We start from the raw sequence: 16,914 nt of genomic DNA on the forward strand, positions 1-16,914 counted from the left end.
CCGATTACTGCAAAGAATAGGGATGCAAATGGCATCCGCTCTGCGGATGCCATTTGCATCCCAGAGGCTGGAAGTCCGCCAGCAAAACCCCACCCCCCCAGTACGTGGAAAAATTGTCTTCCACGAGACCGGTCCCTGGTGCCAAAAAGGTTGGGGACCGCTGGTGTAAGGCTTTATAGGTCAAAACCAGCATCTTGAATTGGGCTCGGAAGTGTTCAGGTAGCCAGTGCAAACAAGCCAGAATCGGTATTTTATGTTCAGACCTTTTTGTCCCTGCAATCAATCTGACCGCTGCATTTCGCACAAGCTGCAACTTCTGAACGAACCTTCTTCAAAGGCAGCCCCAAGTAGAGCAGATTCAAGGTTAGTAAAAGGTAAAGGTGCCCCAGCCAGTCATGTCCGACTCTAGGGTGCGGTGCTCATCCCCGTTTCTAAGCCGAAGAGCCAGCGCTGTCCGAAGACGCTTCCGTGGTCATGTGGCCGGCATGACTGAACACCGAGGTGCACGGAACGCTGTTACCTTTCCCGCCAAGGCGGTACCTATTTATCTACTTGCAATTTCTTGCTTTCGAACTGCTAGGTTGGCAGGAGCTGGGACTGAAGACGGGAGCTCACTCCGTCACGCAGCACCAGGGTCTCGAACTGCTGACCTGCCGACCTTCCGGTCTGCAGTTCAGCGTCTTAACCACTAAGCCACCGCGGCCCCTTAGTAGAGGGGTTAGTAGAGCAGATACTCAAGGTTAGTAGAGCAGATCATACTGAAGCCCAGTTATCCCTGTCTAAATAGGGATGGAGCTGGGCCTCCAACCAAGGTTGGTAGAAGGGACTCCACGCCACAGAGGTCACCAGTGCCTCAAGTGATAAAGATGGCCTCAGGAACCTACTCATGGTCTTGCAGTTGTCCATTCTCCCCACTGTAGCTGAGTTGCTGTCTCCCCACAACCTGTGCTCACAGATGGGGGGGGGGCAGCACAGAGAGAGATGTAAACAAACAAACTACCAACAGCACAATCCTATTTTGGTTCCACTTCAGATGCAATACTTTTCTTAATGGAGGCAGGTCACACATCCAGCTGCAAGTCACTCTAGCGATGACTTTTGTCAAGTGATGGACATGCGCGTGTGAATTGTGCCTTGGACACTGAGGGAAGAACATTTTAGAACAGGGAGAAACAAGAACAGAAAATGTACTGATAGGGAATTAATTATATGGATATTATATGAGAAATGCATCATTCTCTCAGTGAACCCTTCTATTGTGATAAGTAAGTGGGTTTTTTTTTAAAAAAAAGTCAGTTAAGGGCACAATCCTATCAAGATAGGCGGCCGCCTCCAAACTTGGAGGCAATTGCCTAACCTAAGCAGGGCAGGAGAAGCACGGAGGGGATCGTTCCCTCCATGCTTCTCCTGCCCTGCTTTTTTGGCTAGACAGCTGATTGCGGCTTTCTAGCCATGGGAGCGGGGAGCAGGGAAGGAGCTGCTGTACGACACCTTGGATGTGTCGTACGCGCAGCTACGCCCTCCCTGCCCCAGAACGCTCCCAGCCACGCCCCTTTTTGACCTCTCCGCACTCATCTTGCCAGTGTGGAGGACGGAGCTATTCTACGCTGCCTCGGAAGTGGGGGAAGCTCAGTTTTCCAGGAACCAGCCTCGGGAGTGTGGGCGCTGAGGTCGGTTCCTGGAAAACGGCATATCTTATGGCTGTCTAGCTGCTGTCTAGCAGCCATAGGATTGCTCTCGAAGTCACTTTTTATTAGTGATGCCAGCTGAGAGGGGATCATAATTGTAGGAGTGGATTTATATTGCTTCCTTACTTCGTTTGTCTGTTCCAGCATCCCCATCCCCTGCCAAACAACGAGCTAAAATGGATGATATTGTTGTGGTGGCACAAGGGACCCAGTCATCACGGAATGTCAGCAGTGACCCAGATGTCATCAAGTTGCAGGAAATCCCAACTTTCCAGCCCCTTCTGAAAGGTAAGATATTCCTCAAAGTTCACATGAGGAAAAACAGGTTGCTAGGACTGTTCCCCCCACCCCGGCTGCCGGTTTCTTTGTTTTTCATTATCTCATTTTCATCTTCTCTGATCTGTTTTGTGGTGCACTGCTGAGTTGTCATACTTATGGAAAATAGTAGAGAGAACTGGGTAAAAAAGGTAATTTGATTGCTTGTTGTGTTAAGAGGTGACTTGAAGTTTGTTCAGAGGACAGAATTTGGTAGTTACATTTACCACAGCACTAATGATGTTGAGTTGTTTTGTTCTGCAAAGTGATGGTGCTTCCAGTAGGCTTAGGGATGACTTAAAACCTCCTGGGAAACAAGAGTGTGTGGCTGCATGTCCTTATTCCCCCCGGGGACGAACTCACGTGTTGTCCGGCTTTATAGCATATGTGACTGAGAACAGATGTCATGCGCTCCAGAAAGAGTGGAAGCAGTAGGCAACCTATCCTTTAGGGAAGTTTGCCTGCCATTATTTATCTTCTCCTTGAGGACTGCCCGACAAGTGTCCAAGGAAACCCAGAGGTTCCCCAGAACAGAGGGTGAAAACCACTTTCATAGGTGATCCGAAGGTATCAGTGAGACTGTCGGTATATACTGACATCTGGTGGCTGTTATGAAATACTGTAGCCAGATCTTTATTGTTAGAGAGTCTGTTTTTTGTGTTGGTTTTTTTGAAATACTAACAGGTCAATCCTATACATGTCTACTCAGAAATAAGTCCCATTGAGTTCAGTGGGGCTTGCTCTCTGTAAATGGGCAAAGGATTGCAGCCTCAGAGTGCTTCCAAACAGAGGGCTCCTAGCATCACCTATCAAAAGACATCGTGCAGCAGCTATTCTGCCGTTTGCTTAACAGATTTTTTTCTGGTAAGAAAAAAGATGGAAGAAGCAGTGGGAAAACATGGAAGGATTACAAATTGAAGATGGCAGCATCTGAACCCTCTGTAAAATTCCATGAATGAAGAAGGGCATTTTCTCTTCTGGAAGCACCATAAGCTGCTTGAGTGATTTTTTTGTATGTTTTGCATTACATCGCTAATGGTTGGAACAACTTAAAATATATAATATAGGTGGGAGATTCAGTTGAGTGTATGGAGTGTCATAGTTGGAGTGTGACTGGAAAAATAACAAAAGTTTAAGCGAGAAAGTATGTATGGGCAGAAAACAACAGAATGAAATTTCATATGGATAAATGCCAAGTTCTGCACCTAGATAAAAGAAACCAAATGCACAGTTACAAGATGGGGGATACTTAGCTCAACAATACTACAAGCAAGAAGGATCTTGGAATTGTTGTCGATCACAAGCTGAATATGAGCCAAACATGTGATGTGGCTGCAAAAAGGCAAATGCTATTTTGGGCTGCATTAATAGAAGCATAGCTTCTAAATCCGAGGAAGTACTAGTTCCCCTCTACTCAGCACTGGTTAGGCCTCATCTTGAGTATTGTGTCCAGTTCTGGACACTGCACTTTAAGAAGGATGCAGACAAGCTGCAGAGGAGGGCAACAAAGATGATCAGGGGACTGGAAAAAAAGTCCTATGAAGAGAGACTGAAAGAACTGGGCATGTTTAGCCTTGAGAAGAGAAGACTGAGGGGAGATATGATAGCGCTCTTCAAGGACTTGAAAGGTTGTCACAGAGAGGAAGGCCAGGATCCCTTCTTGACCATCCCAGAATGCAGGACATGGAATCATGGGCTCAAGTGGCAGGAAGCCAGATTCCGGCTGAACTTCAGGAAAAACGTCCTGACTGTTAGAGCAATACGACAATGGAACCAATTCCCTTGGGAGGTGGTGGGCTCTCCCACACTGGAGGCATCCAAGACGAGGCTGGATAGCCATCTGTCAGGGATGCGCTGACTTGGACTGCTGCACTGAGCAGGGGGTTGGACTCGATGGTCTTGTAGGCCCCTTCCAACCCCACTATTCTATGATTCTGTGAAATGTTAAATCTTAACAAAAGGTAGTGCTCCAGGAAAAAGATGAGGCCGTGCCAGTGCAGAGATGTTTTCTCTTGGAACTATGTGGGAGTCCACAGATTTTGGCTGATCGTGGCAACCAACCATTGTTTCTAGTAGCCAGGAAGCCTTGGCTTTCTTGCAGCTTCCTCCAGAGGCATTCCTTATGATACCAGATAGAGGGTTTCAGCAGGGAGGCTTGACAGACAATTTGCGCACCTGTGCCGCCCTTCCCTCTTGCGTGACACTGATGCTGTGGCTCAGCGTAAGCTGCAGCCTAGTGCCGTTTTGAAAGAGATGCACTCTCCTTCCTAGTGCTGATGATGGCTTTAAGAAAAAACGTTACTCCTCTGGCAGAGTATACTAGAGGCTTTCAGCACATTGCGAGGCTGCCCCTAGCAACTTAGCAGCCATATTTGTGGATTCCTTTTATAGTAGTGGATAGAGCACAATCTGCAGCCCTCCAAAGCCTTAACTGCAGCCCCCCAGGTGTCCTGACCTCCCCAGCTGATTGTACCATTGCTACCAGCAATACAGATCACTCTTTCCTGCGAGGGAAGAGCAGTCTGCAGGAGGATCTTTGGGGAAGGAGTTATCTGTATCGGGATCAGTGAGGGCTCTTTGTCCTCTCCCGAGAGATCCTCATACACATTGCTCTCTTGCTAGCAGTGAGGAAAGAGCGATCTGTGTCAGGATCGCTGGTGTGTAGTTGTGCACGCCTGGCCCCTAAGCCACCATCATGTGCAGGCTTTGGGGCTGAAAAGGTTGTGAACCCCTGGGATAGAGAATCAGACTTGCCCCAGGAAGGGCTGCCCTTCCATTAAGATCTTCTTAGGGGTTCACCTGCTTGGCAGTGTGAGGCAGGTGGCTATCAAAGAGAGGCCTCCTTGGTAGTGGCGCCTCTCCCTAAGAGAGGTTACATAAAACAACCTTCCCAGACACTTCCATGAGGTACTTCCATTGGAGATGTTTAGGCACCAGATTTAAACCTTTCTTAGTATAGTTTATGTAAGTTGCCTTGGCTGAATAAAATTATTTAAATCCTATTAAGCTGGAAACTCACTCTGTGACCTTGGGCCAAGTCTCTTCCTCGTCTCTCACCCTATGACCTTTCTCACAGGGTTGTTGTAAGATTAGGATAGGATAATCCCCATGTACTCTGTTCTGAACTCTCCGTTGGTTTTATATCCCACTCTTCCTTTATTCTAAATGAAGGTAGCTACAATTTGAATCCAGTGTCTTGTGCTATTTGTACTCTCTGAGCCATGGCTTTGCATAAAAAAGTTGCCAGACAAATTAATGTAGAAAACATTACCTGTAGTAGAAAACTTGAAAATCACTGCAGTAAGGGTCTTTTGGGGTGAAGCCTCTGGCAGTGACTGAGCGAGCGGCACAATGGTCATGGAGGAGCAAGAAAGGCAGAGACCTCTGGTTGAACTGCTTTGATCTTACAGAGGACAGTTTGGGGCCCGGAAAGAAGCTCATAGTGGCCCAACAAGGCCGCAGACCCTGGGAAGGGTGGTGGTGGCGGAGGGCTGGGCATAGGGTTTTCCTGGGTTAGGTGGGCAAGCTAAGGTAGGGGAGGCAGAAGTAAGGAAAGGTGAAACTTGTATATTGACTTGAAATAACAAGTCATAGATTCAGCTGAAGGCCTGTATTTCAGAAGTAATGTCCTGTACCCAGTATCAGGGGCCTGTGACATCTCCTTTAAGAATGTCGGTGTAGAAATCAAGGGAAATCCTTTCCCTAAAAGTCAGCAGACTTGCTCATCAAGCTGGAGTGACCAAGCCATGGTGATTTCTGTGGCTCACTGATGTCACTTGTCTGATGGCCCTTGGCTGGACTGAGGTCAAGGAAGAGCTGAAACATGGGATTGGATTGGCAGTTACCCAGCGTGAGTCTGAGGGCGTCTCTTGTATTCTTTTTAGAGACATGGTTGATTCCCACATTGCTCTCAAAGACAGCTGAGGTTGTGGTAGGACATGGCGACATCATGTGATCTCCTAATCAAACACGGAGTAAGAGTGTGAAGTAAGAGGTGGCAGCCACCCGAACAAGGGCCAAAGTAGGCGTGACGTTAATTTAGCGTTACGTAAATAGCAGCCTCTGGATCGTGGGTGGTCTGGAGGGGAAGTTTGACTCTTCCTCTCCCTGTCAAAAATCGCCTCTCCAAAGCTGCCATTTGCATTTCAAGTGAAGATCCCATTTATGCCAATGGAGGCCTCCCTTGAATGAAAATAGCAGTTTTGGAGAGGTCCTTGGCCCAGAAAGAGAGCTGGCTATTCTCTCCACCCAATGGTATTCCTTAACCCTCCCACCCCTGCCCACGGCTTCTGTTTACAACAGAAAAAATCAATGCCCTGCCTAGTTTGGCCCTGACATACTGCAAGACTAGTCCAAAAGTGACGCTTTAATATATGGGCTACAGGAATGTAATGAAGTGCCCCAAAGAGTTAACCACTACCCCTCATAACCTTACAAGTAACGTAAGGTAGGACTGCCATTCTGAGGCACCCGATGTCAGGGTTGCCTCTGAGCATATAGAGTGTCAGAGCAGTTCAGATTCTGAGGAAGAGCTGGAACATGTGGGGAGGAACTTTCCCAGGCTTCAGAGGCACAGCTGGACGGAGGGGCCCTCCCTTCACACATCCTTGTGAGTGATAGCGGACAGGGGGAGGCGAGGGAAAGACAACCTGAACTCTTAGACGCAAGGCGCAGATGCAGGCACAAGCGGGAAATCGCAGGGGCTGAGTTTCGGCGCTCTGCCTGATTGGCTCGGCATCAACAGCTGCACCTAGAGGTGTCACGGGAGAGGGGGAGATCTTCCCCTCCCACCCTTTAAGTTAAGAGAGTTTGCTGCCTTTTTCCCAAACGGAGATCAACTTTCGTAGTTTCCCTCTGAACTCCTTGAAGGCTGTTTCCTTTGTAGTCTGAGTCTCCAGCAGTTTGCACCTGCATGCCTCATTAGGGTAAATGGAATTAAAGCCTTGGAAATGCAGCCTCTGGTCTGAGTGTTGATTTGGCTATTGGAGTTCTCAGCGGGCAAAAGGGAATCCTGACACCCATTCAGGTACTACTGATTCTAACTTTAGTTTTCCTTCTCCAGTGCAGCCATTCGAAAAATGTTGTGTGGGAGATTAATATTATTTCCAACAGGTGGCGCTATTCACTGCCTTTGTGGTACACAGCAGCAGTACAATTATAAGTGCCCCAAGGAACAGCTAATGGGCACCTGTTACATTCCTGTAGCCTGTGTATTAAAATGCCCCTTTTGGACTAGTCCTACAGATAAAGGGAATCTATAAAGGTTTTGACCTTTAAAGCCTTAAACAGTTTGGGACCAAGTTGCTTGAAGGACTGCCATCACCCATATCAGCCTGCCCTCGCTTTAAGATCAGAAAGCGAGGCCCTTCTCATTTGCCCACCTGTGAGCAGTCAGATGGGTGAACACACGTGAGAGGGCCTTCTCTGCAGTGGCCCCACATCTTTGGAATAAGCTGCCATCGGAGGTTCACCATGCTCCCTCATTGCAGTCTTTTAAGAAGGCCTTGAAAACATATTATTTTACCTTGGCCTTCTACTGGTAGGACTGCTACTGTTGCTGCTGTTAACATCACTGTTGGCTTTATTGTTGGTTTTAATTGTTTATTGTTGGCTTTTATTGTTTTTACATCTTTATCACTTTTAATATTTTAATTGTTTTATGTATTTTATTGTTGTAAGCCGCCTTGGGAGGGCTCCTGCTCTGAAAGGTGGCCAAGAAATATTTTAAATAAATAATAATAAATAGAAGAGGCTAGGTAAGGGTCCAAGTGGGTGGCAGTAGAACAGCAAGCAGCAAGATCTACAGTGGGGGATAGCAGCATCCCTGTAGCGTTATGATCTAGTGAAGAAATGCTCCTTTTCAAAATGGGAGTTGAAGTGAGGGAGGCATTGTGGTCTGTTGGGCTGTAACTTAGTGGCAGAGCACATGCGTAGCGTCCATGAGGCCCCAGATTCGATCTCTGCTGAGATATCGGAGAGCTGGGCTGGGAAAGGCCTCCTCTGAAACTCTGGGGGAACGGCTGCCAGTCAGGCTAATACTGGGCTTGACTGGGTATAAAGTGCCCTCATATGTCCTTCGCATAATCAGCTCCTGGGCAAGGAGTTTGAAACAAATGTGAGATTCCAGTAAGCAAAAGCAATCCTCTGTGAGGGGTTCTTTCCCCTTGATTCATATGCATCTGCTATTTTTGCCTCTTCAGCTCTCCTTGCTTGCTTATCAAGGAGAAATATTTTTCATTTGGTTCTTCTGAGGCCCCTCCCCTTGGTCAGCAAGGACAAGGAGAGACTTTGGGATTAGGTTACTGTGCCTTGCCCTGCATTGTCAGTGAGGAGAAGCAACATAGGTTTCGGTAATGACAGCTGAAATTTAATCCAGGCAAGACAGAGGAACTGTTGATTGAAGGGATTCTTCTGTTTATCTGGGTTTAAGTGTTCAGCCTGTTTTAGGTGAGGTTGCGCTCCCTGTTAAGAATTGGGTACGCAGCTTGGGAGTGCTTCTGGGTCCAGGGGCAGTATCCATTGGTAGTCCTATGTAAACTAGGCCCCTTCACTTCAGTGGGTCTTCTCTGTGTAGGAGTACCACTGGATACTGCCCTAGGACTCCTTCTGAATGCCCAGGTGCTGATGTCTAGAAAGCTTTGGCCAGCTTGCCTTTCTGGTGAAGTCAGACCTAGCCACAGGCATTCATGCCCTGGTTACCACCTGATTGCAAACAGGCTCTACATGGGGCTGCTTTTGCAAAGTGTTCGAAAGCATAAATTGGTTCACAGTGCAGCAGCCAGATTATCATCCAGCATGAGAGGTTCTGATTGTGTAATTCAAGCTGCAATGGCTACCAATTTGCTTCCAGTTTTCTTTTGTTGCCTTTAATCGGCAGATGAATCTTAAAGATTAAAGTCCACTTCCAGCTAACTGATGGGGCTGAAATGGAAGGGCTTGCTGGCAGGCAGCTGGGGTGGGCACACTGGCTCCCTCCTCCGTGTGCCCAGCTGGCATGGAACACCCCTCCCGCCACACACATTCCCCTTAAAAATGGCCTTGAGCTCAAACAATCAGTAGTGGTACATATCCCCCTCTGAAAAGGGATTATGCTTTTCCTTCATAAAAAGCAAAGATAACCATGCTGATCCATGAGAAAAAAAAAATCTATAATCTACAGTTGGGCAATACCTTTTATTAGGATAAGGCTAACCAAAATGCAAGAAAAGAACGTGGACGCCTGCACACTTCTTTGTGCCATTTTGGTTGGTCCTAATGGAAGTATTGGTCTTCCTTCGGTATCCTGAAAAGTCATCCACTTTTGATAATGTGCAAATGTACTTTCAATGGAGTCAACCAAATGGCAGATGTTTCGTCACTAAAAGTTCTGTGCGGCTCTGGGCATGAGTGGGGGCAGGATCTTGCACACAGCTGGAGCTGTCTTTGACTGTATCTGCCTGCATGGCTGAGCAGGCAAGCTGACTCTAAACTTGGAAGTAACTTGAGTGTTCAGCTGTGCAGGTGGCTGCAGTAGAAACATCAGATGCCTCCAGCTGCAGAAGCAATTGTTTCCCACATTTAGCCTTGCAGGGTCACAACCTAAGTCTTTAACCCATATTCATATTGTACGTTGTGCCCTTGTTAAATATGCAAAATCTGTGTTGTTCTTCCACTACTACTACTGCTGCTTCTTTTTAAAAAAATCTGTCTCTTCTGAATTGTGTTTTCATTTAAAGGCACAGCTTTTGACCTTGTGGGTTGCTTGCAAAGTTTTCTGGTGCTGCAAAGTTTTCTGCAGCACCAGCTGACATCTTTTTGAGAGATGTTGGAATGTCCAGCCAGTTGGGGTGAATGTTGCATCGCCGTCATTCTTCAGGGCTTCATCGCTCATGACATTCCTGATGGCTAATAGTGCAAGCCTGTCATTTGGCAATAGCTAATGCCCAGCTTCAAGCCAAAGTCTTGGGGAAAGGGACATGTGCTCTTATACCAATGGATCCACTGAATCTGTGGATTATAATTTTGTCTGGTCTACAGCAAGGGTGCAAATTTAGTTAGCGTGTCCCAAATTATATATTTATTTGCCCTGTTAAGGTGTTTCCTAGGCTGGTATGATAGCGGGGGGATGAGGCCCAGGGTTGCAGATTCTCATTATGCTGTTCATCCCCAGATTCAGGGACACTCCAGTACCGTGATTTGCCCCTCTCTTGTTCTAGGGTGAGAAACGGGGTTTGACCAATCTGTTGTAGCAGCCCTCATAAGCAGCAGCAAGCTTGGATTGTGGGCTGTGTACTAATAGTATGTTATGCACACCAGTCTTCTTCTGTGGCCCATTTCAGCTATAATGTTTCTTCTCTTCTCTTGGATGTTGCATGAATTTGTCCCCTTTGAACATCTGAAGCGCCTTTACACGGATTTAGACCATTGACCCATCTAGCCCAGTATGGAGATAAGTTGTCGTCATCATCACTTAATATTTGTATAGTGCTTTCTCAAGCGTTCAAAGCACTTATCTGGTTGTAACCCTTACAACAACCCTGTAAGGTAAATCCGTATTATAATCCACAACATTGCAATGGGGCTAAGAGAGAGTGACTTGCCTAAGGTCACCTAATGAGTTCATGGCAGAGATGAGATGCAAACTGGAGATTTTCTGATTTATAGCTTACAGTGCAGTTCATTGCATGTCTACTCAGAAGTAAACCCTATTGATTTAAATGGTACTTATTCTCAGGTAATTGTGTATAGTATCAACCAGATTTGTTTCAACCTGCCTAGGGCAAGCATTATTATGGCAGGGGAATAAATATTGTGTTTCAAACTGATGCCAGCTGCTGACATGAGAGTGCAGCTTCTGTGTACAAGATGTGAGAAAAATGCTGCTTTTCCCCCTGTGTCATTGAAGGCAATGTATAGATCTGACTCTGACCAGACTTTGGAGGGCTGAAGCCAGCCTCATACTGAAGAAACGTCACTCTTTGTCCTCTGAAAGTTATGCGTGTTACATGTTTATCTTTGCTCATTCTGTCTAAATACCAATAACATTCCTCACTTTGTGGAAGGCAAAAAGGAAAAAAAAGAGAAAGGAAGGAAGAGAGACGAGCTGGGAAAACAGGCTGATGGCACAGTCTTTTACAGCATTTCTGTGCTGCTAATTAAACCTTTGAGATTGTGGGCAATCTGCCCCCCTTGTGCCTATCTCTGTGCCCTGAATAGGCATTCATTTTGACAGTCAGCCTACAGTGAACGGTATGAATTACTCTGCTATATGTAACGCCGCCTTTCATTCCATTCCACCAGAATTTAAATTTACTGATTAGGTGAAGCATCTTTGGAATACTTTGCTGCCTTTACAATAAAAATGGAATGTCCTGCAAAAACCTGCCAAGTGACTTTTTGATTTACAAGCAAGGCCTGTTAGTATTTAAGAACATAAGAAGTGCCCTGCTGGATCTGACCAAGGGCCTGTCTAGTCCAGCAGCCTGACACTGGCTGATCAGATGCCTGTGAGAAGCCCGCAAGCAGGACACGTGGGCAGCAGTGCCCTCCCACTCACATTCCCTAGCAGCTCGTATTCAGAGAGACCCTGTGGTTGTTCAGACCGTCAGTGGGGGAAACAACGCAGTGCCAGTTGTTTCCCCCGCCCCAGTGCCTGCTGGGCACTCGACTGGGATTACCCTAATTACCCAATTGCCTGGGTTGTATTTAGCCAGCATGACTCGTAGCCATTGATAGCATTATCTCGCATGAATTTGTCTGGCCCCTTTTAAAGCCAGCAAAGTTGGACACCGCAGGTGTGACTTTGACCATACGATGCTGTTCAGTTTTCCCCTCTTTCAAATTCAGAACTTTCAAATTCTGAATCAAACAAAAATATATTTGGTTAAAATCTACATACACAGAGAACTCGTGCAAGTCCACCACTGTCATCGAGCATGCAGTATGTGGGTGCCATTGTTAACTATGGAAGACAAAGATGCACAAATCCTTGCTGTATTGGGGTGTTCATGTACTGTAGTTCTTGCTGAGATAGTAAACCTGCACTTGAGCTCCACCACTTCAGATTGCAGCTGAGGTCTTTCACAACTGAATATTACTCCCTGTAAATATACATCCCTGCACATAAAAAACTAGGTCAATTTCTTATGCCTTGCATCTAGATTTCAATGTGGAATAATTTTTTTGTATGACGGAGCATTTACTCATGTGAGCATTGGAAGTGGTACAGCTCAGACACAGGTTTACTACCTTGGGGAGAAGCTAACCTGTGTTAGCTATGACGAATGTACTGGAGATGTTGTCATAGCTATGACAAGCATTATGTGGCTTGCTTGCCATTCTGCCTCAGTTGCCATTATGCTTCTGGTCAAAATTTTAAATGTTTGTAGTCATTTAAATGTGCAAATAAAGAGTGGCCATTTTCTTTGCCCTTTCTTCTTTTAGGGACATGGTAGCTCTGTTTAGTATTTACGTAAATGACTTTGGTTTACTATCTTTTATGAAAAATATTGTCGGAGAGGGAGGTAAGACCTCAGTCTCCTGAGGTTTGTGCAGTTGTCCAAAAGGTATCATATCTTTTTTTAATGTTCCCTTTTAATGACTCGTTGCATGAGTGCAACAATAAACAAACAAACCAAAAATACTGGAAAGCAAGCAGCAAATGCAGACAGCAAAAGGCCGCTAATAACCTTGGGGCTTTGAAACTCTGCAAATGTTTGTTAGAGTGAAATTCTCCTGCATGTCACCAAATAAGAATGAGCTGAGGTCACCCTTGGCAAGAGCAGGGCTTCTGTTTTTTTCCATACAAACAGCACAACATGAGAAGGTGGGGGCGGGTGGGGGCGGGGAGGAATCTGGGAGAAGTGGAGAACGGTTTGATGTAAACCTAATACGTATTTTTGTACATGTATATATAAAAAAGTTTTCTTGTCTGCAAACTTTGCGAACATAAATAGACAAAGATTGCAGATGCTTTTGGTTATCCTTCTACACAGCAGCATAACTGTTCCAAAGAGTTCCCTCCTTAAAGTTGCATAATTCTTTTTGGATCGAGTCCAGCGAGACAGTGTATATCTTGGGACAAGCCTGGTTTAAGTCAGTATTCCAGCAAAATTGCCAGATTCCAGCAGATTCTGCCTTGCAGTTCATGGCACTTCAATTTCAAGGATAGGCCACTGGCAGACTGATAGCTCAATTTAGGCCCCAGCAGCTTCCCATCTCGCCCTGAGTGTAGCCCCCCACTGCCAAAGGTCTTTCCCCTATTGTGCACCTTGGCCACTTTCTTTTGTGTGAGGGAAAACAAGGACTGGATTCACATGATCACCACAGCCCACCATGGCTTATTTAAGCTACGTTGGGTTGTGGCGCATGCTGGTGGCCGTTTTGAATATTAACCCCCAGTGGGGGGTTGCTGTGATTTGCCGTGTCATTCAAACCCGGGCAGCAGGGGTGGTTTGAGGGTTAGGAAAGGTTCCTCCTGTGCAAGCACCGAGTCATTGCTGACTTCTAGAGGGACGCCACTTTAATAACCTTACAACCAGGGTTGGTTTGATTTAAATCAAATTGATTTAAATCATGATTTAAATCGCTTCTCTGAAGGACTCAATTTTAAAGATTTAAATCACAGTTTAATCACTAGTGAGGAAGATTCTATTTAATCACCATTTTTAGTAGAAGTACATTATTGTTTAATATAACCTTAATACATATTCAGAGATGTAGGTTTCATTAGACGGTACGTACTCACTAAGCAATTATTCTGAATTGTTTTCAGATTAATGTTTGTTTAAAAATGGGATGATAATTTGGCCATTTTGGTACTGAAGCAGAATGAACTTGTGAGGTCATTCAGGAAATGAACCAGCTCCAACTGTTCAATTAAGCATGATATTTTTGTCCTGATGTGCCAGAACCACCACTACCACCAAACAGGCTTCTAAATTGTACTAATAAGATTGTTTATTCTTCTTGTTGGTTTTCCTCTTTGACATACAACAACATTAACAAGACAGGCACATGGATTTTTGAATGGTTAACTCTTTCAGTTTTTAGATAAATGTAAAGTTCTTTAAAAAGTAAAATTTAGGCAGTTTCAACATGACAAACCTAAAATATTGGGTGGTACGGTTAACTCAAGATCATTCTGGATATTGCTCCACCCATCTGGTTTCACTTTCTATTCCCCTACCCTACCCCTTGCATTCATATCCAGACCCCTCCTCCTCATCCAGATCTACTCCACCTCCCCAAATTCTCTGTTCACCGACCTTCTCTGTCTTTGCACTTAGAGAGAGGCGAGGCTGGGGGGGGGGGGTCGCATGCACTTCTGTACCCCACGTGCACTGCAGAATGGGACTGATCAGGTTATCTCCCATCTCCATATGCTGCAGTTAACATATTCATAGAATATAATTATAAGTTGTGTAATTACTATTCATGGTGATATCTTTGACCTAGGCTCTTTTTTTTATTAATTGTTTTAAGAAAATTTCAAAATTTGATTTAAATTTTAAAAATCCAATTAAAATTTTAAAAAATCTGTTTTTTTAATTTAAAAAAATCATAGGTTTTTATCAACCCTGCCTACAACAGACCATGGGTTATTTGAGGTTTGTTTAAACCTCAAACAATGCCGGCCACCAGGGTTCGGATGACACAACAAACCATGGCAACCCCCCACCAGGGGTTGAATATTCAAGATGGTAGCCAGCATGTACCGCAACCTACCATGGCCTAAATAAGCCATGGTGGGCTGCAGCAATCATTCAAACCAGCCCCTAGACAAAAGGCCCCTTAACCCCTCTCTTTCTTTGTAAAGAGCAACATACTGCTCTTAGGAAAGCCTGCCCTGCGTTTCTAAGTAAGTGATCACTCTGCGTGCTTCCTGATTGGGAGGCTGGTACAAGTACCTGCCTCCAAGACTGGTTCATGTTGCATTTCATGCCTTATGTAGAGATGGGGCAGAATTATGGTTTCCAGCAGGGACTGATTGGAAGCAGACAAGGGAAGACCAGTCTATCATGCAGTGACAAAGACGGAGCATGTGTCCTCTTCTGTGGGTGGGTTCACAAGAGCCTTTTAATTACATAATTATTTCCTTGTGGCACGCCAGCACTTCTCTTGTAATCCATTACTACGCCTTTGCACACCGTTTAGGACTTTCTAGTCTAAACGAGTTAATTCTGTGAATGACCAGAGGTGTTGTGCATGGGTGAGACGGCTTTATGACTGCTGAATGTGTCAGAAGTGGAGAGGGAAATATAAGGGATCTGTAATATGATTGTTAGCAGATCCCTCTCATGCATTTTCCTTATTATAGTTCAGCCACCCGTGTCGTCTCTACCTCCCAGAGCACCACGGCAATTGGAATGGAAAACCTGGGAATACTTTTTTTAAAAAGGAGTACAGTAGCTAAGTACTATTATTATTATTAGTAATAGTATTACTGGTAGTTTTATTTTTTTTTTAAGTAAAAGCGTTTAAGTATGAGATTTAGGAAGCAATCCTACGGTCCCTGAGGGGGGCCGTAGGATATTTTGGATTCCCTGATCTGAGGTCAGAGACAGCACTTTAACCATGGAGGGGGGAATCGGAGTGCCGCCCCTCCTCGCAACTGGTGCGGGAAGAAACGTGCCAGTGGCTCTCCAAAGTCAGGAACTGGACCTCAGAAAAGGGGATGTTTTGGTAGGTGGGAGGGGAGGAGACTGGAGAGGCCATGATATGAGTTATCCTGAGCCTCCTGCAGCCTCCTTCCCTCCACCTCTGAAGCGCCCCAGCCAGACAGGCAAAAAAGCCCATCTAGCGACAAACGCAGGGCAAGAGGACGGGGAGGTGAAGATCGCCTCTGCTGCTCCTTCCGTCCTACACAGTATGATCACAAGCCCCGAGTTCAGGGGCTTAAAGTAATTGAGGGCGCAACCCATAGGAATGCATCTTTAAGCATTTAATCAAATCTTTCTAGAAGCAAGGGTGTCCATAACTGAAATAGTTTTTTGCATGGATAATAAGTAGCTACTAGCTGAGTGGCAAATTTGTAATTTTATTTTTAAAAATTATCCGTCATTGTCCGGAGATCTCTGACCAAGGTAATATACAGTAACATTCAGTCTGATAAAATGGAATAAACATGATGCTGATAACATATTAAGAAACTGACACTACAACCAAAACATGTAACTGTCAAATCCTCCATAATTTTAAGTAGTGAGAGTCCAGCCTTGAATGCAGGCTGGGCTGGGCAGCATCAGTTCAGGCAAAGACGTTTTTATTCAAGCAGGCCTTTGGCATGAAAGCGGGTCTTTTGGGTTGGATGTTATTTTTATTCTATTATTGTTGTGTTTTTAATTGTGTTTTAGTGCATTTTGTTTTATTGTTTTAATCAAGTTTTATTTATGATTGTAAGCCGCCTTGAATGCCATTTTGAATGCCATTTTTCTTGGTAGAAAGGTGGAGTAGAAATCAAATATACATAAATAAATAAATGTACTCCTATTTGCTTTTCATCTCAAGAGTAGTAATTACGGGGGAGACTCCCCAAACCTTAATCCTGCTTTCTCCTGGCCCTTTACAACTGTTCAGTCACTGTTTTCCCTCCCGCTGCATCACTGTCACTTATTTTTTCTGTTTCGTTCTTCCTTGAGTGATGCCACCTATCAGGGATCTTGTACTGGACATGATGATGTCATGATGCTCCATAGCTAGTCAGAACTTCCTATTTGGTGATGTCACTAAGAGCAAATAAAACACACTTGGTGTGAGGGTAGTACTTCTGTACTGGACACATGGACAATCTTAACCAATTGGGTATCATTCTAACAACAGACTATTTTATAGCACCGCCTGAAAAATTTCTAAGATCAGAAGTTCCTTTCTATGCTGACAAATGTTTTTTCTGAATTGGACCTCTCTTTTTGGCTCTGCCCTAGTGGGTGGG

At 45.1% G+C, this 16,914-nt stretch overlaps 1 protein-coding gene across 7 annotated transcripts in view; it reads left to right on the forward strand.

The window, feature by feature from the left end:
- The window catches only part of BORCS5 (BLOC-1 related complex subunit 5), a 78,358-nt gene that overhangs the window by 2,051 nt on the left and 59,393 nt on the right, over window positions 1–16,914 (forward strand). For 4 of the 7 annotated variants that reach the window (XR_014784519.1, XR_014784518.1, XR_014784520.1 and 1 more), the window contains exon 2: window positions 1,833–1,976. Coding sequence is in view for 4 of the 7 variants with exons in the window: in XM_084811370.1 (XP_084667496.1) it covers window positions 1,833–1,976 (144 nt within the window). In the remaining 3 variants the exon portion in view is untranslated. Of the gene's footprint in view, window positions 1–66; window positions 364–409; window positions 537–1,832; window positions 1,977–16,914 lie in introns of those variants that run through there. The other 3 variants (XM_084811373.1, XM_084811372.1, XM_084811374.1) reach the window with 3 other exon arrangements.

This window comes from Heloderma suspectum, chromosome 7 (assembly GCF_057233095.1).
Source record: "Heloderma suspectum isolate Gila_16-S chromosome 7, 16-S_ref, whole genome shotgun sequence".
In the NCBI taxonomy this organism is placed as follows: domain Eukaryota; kingdom Metazoa; phylum Chordata; class Lepidosauria; order Squamata; family Helodermatidae; genus Heloderma; species Heloderma suspectum.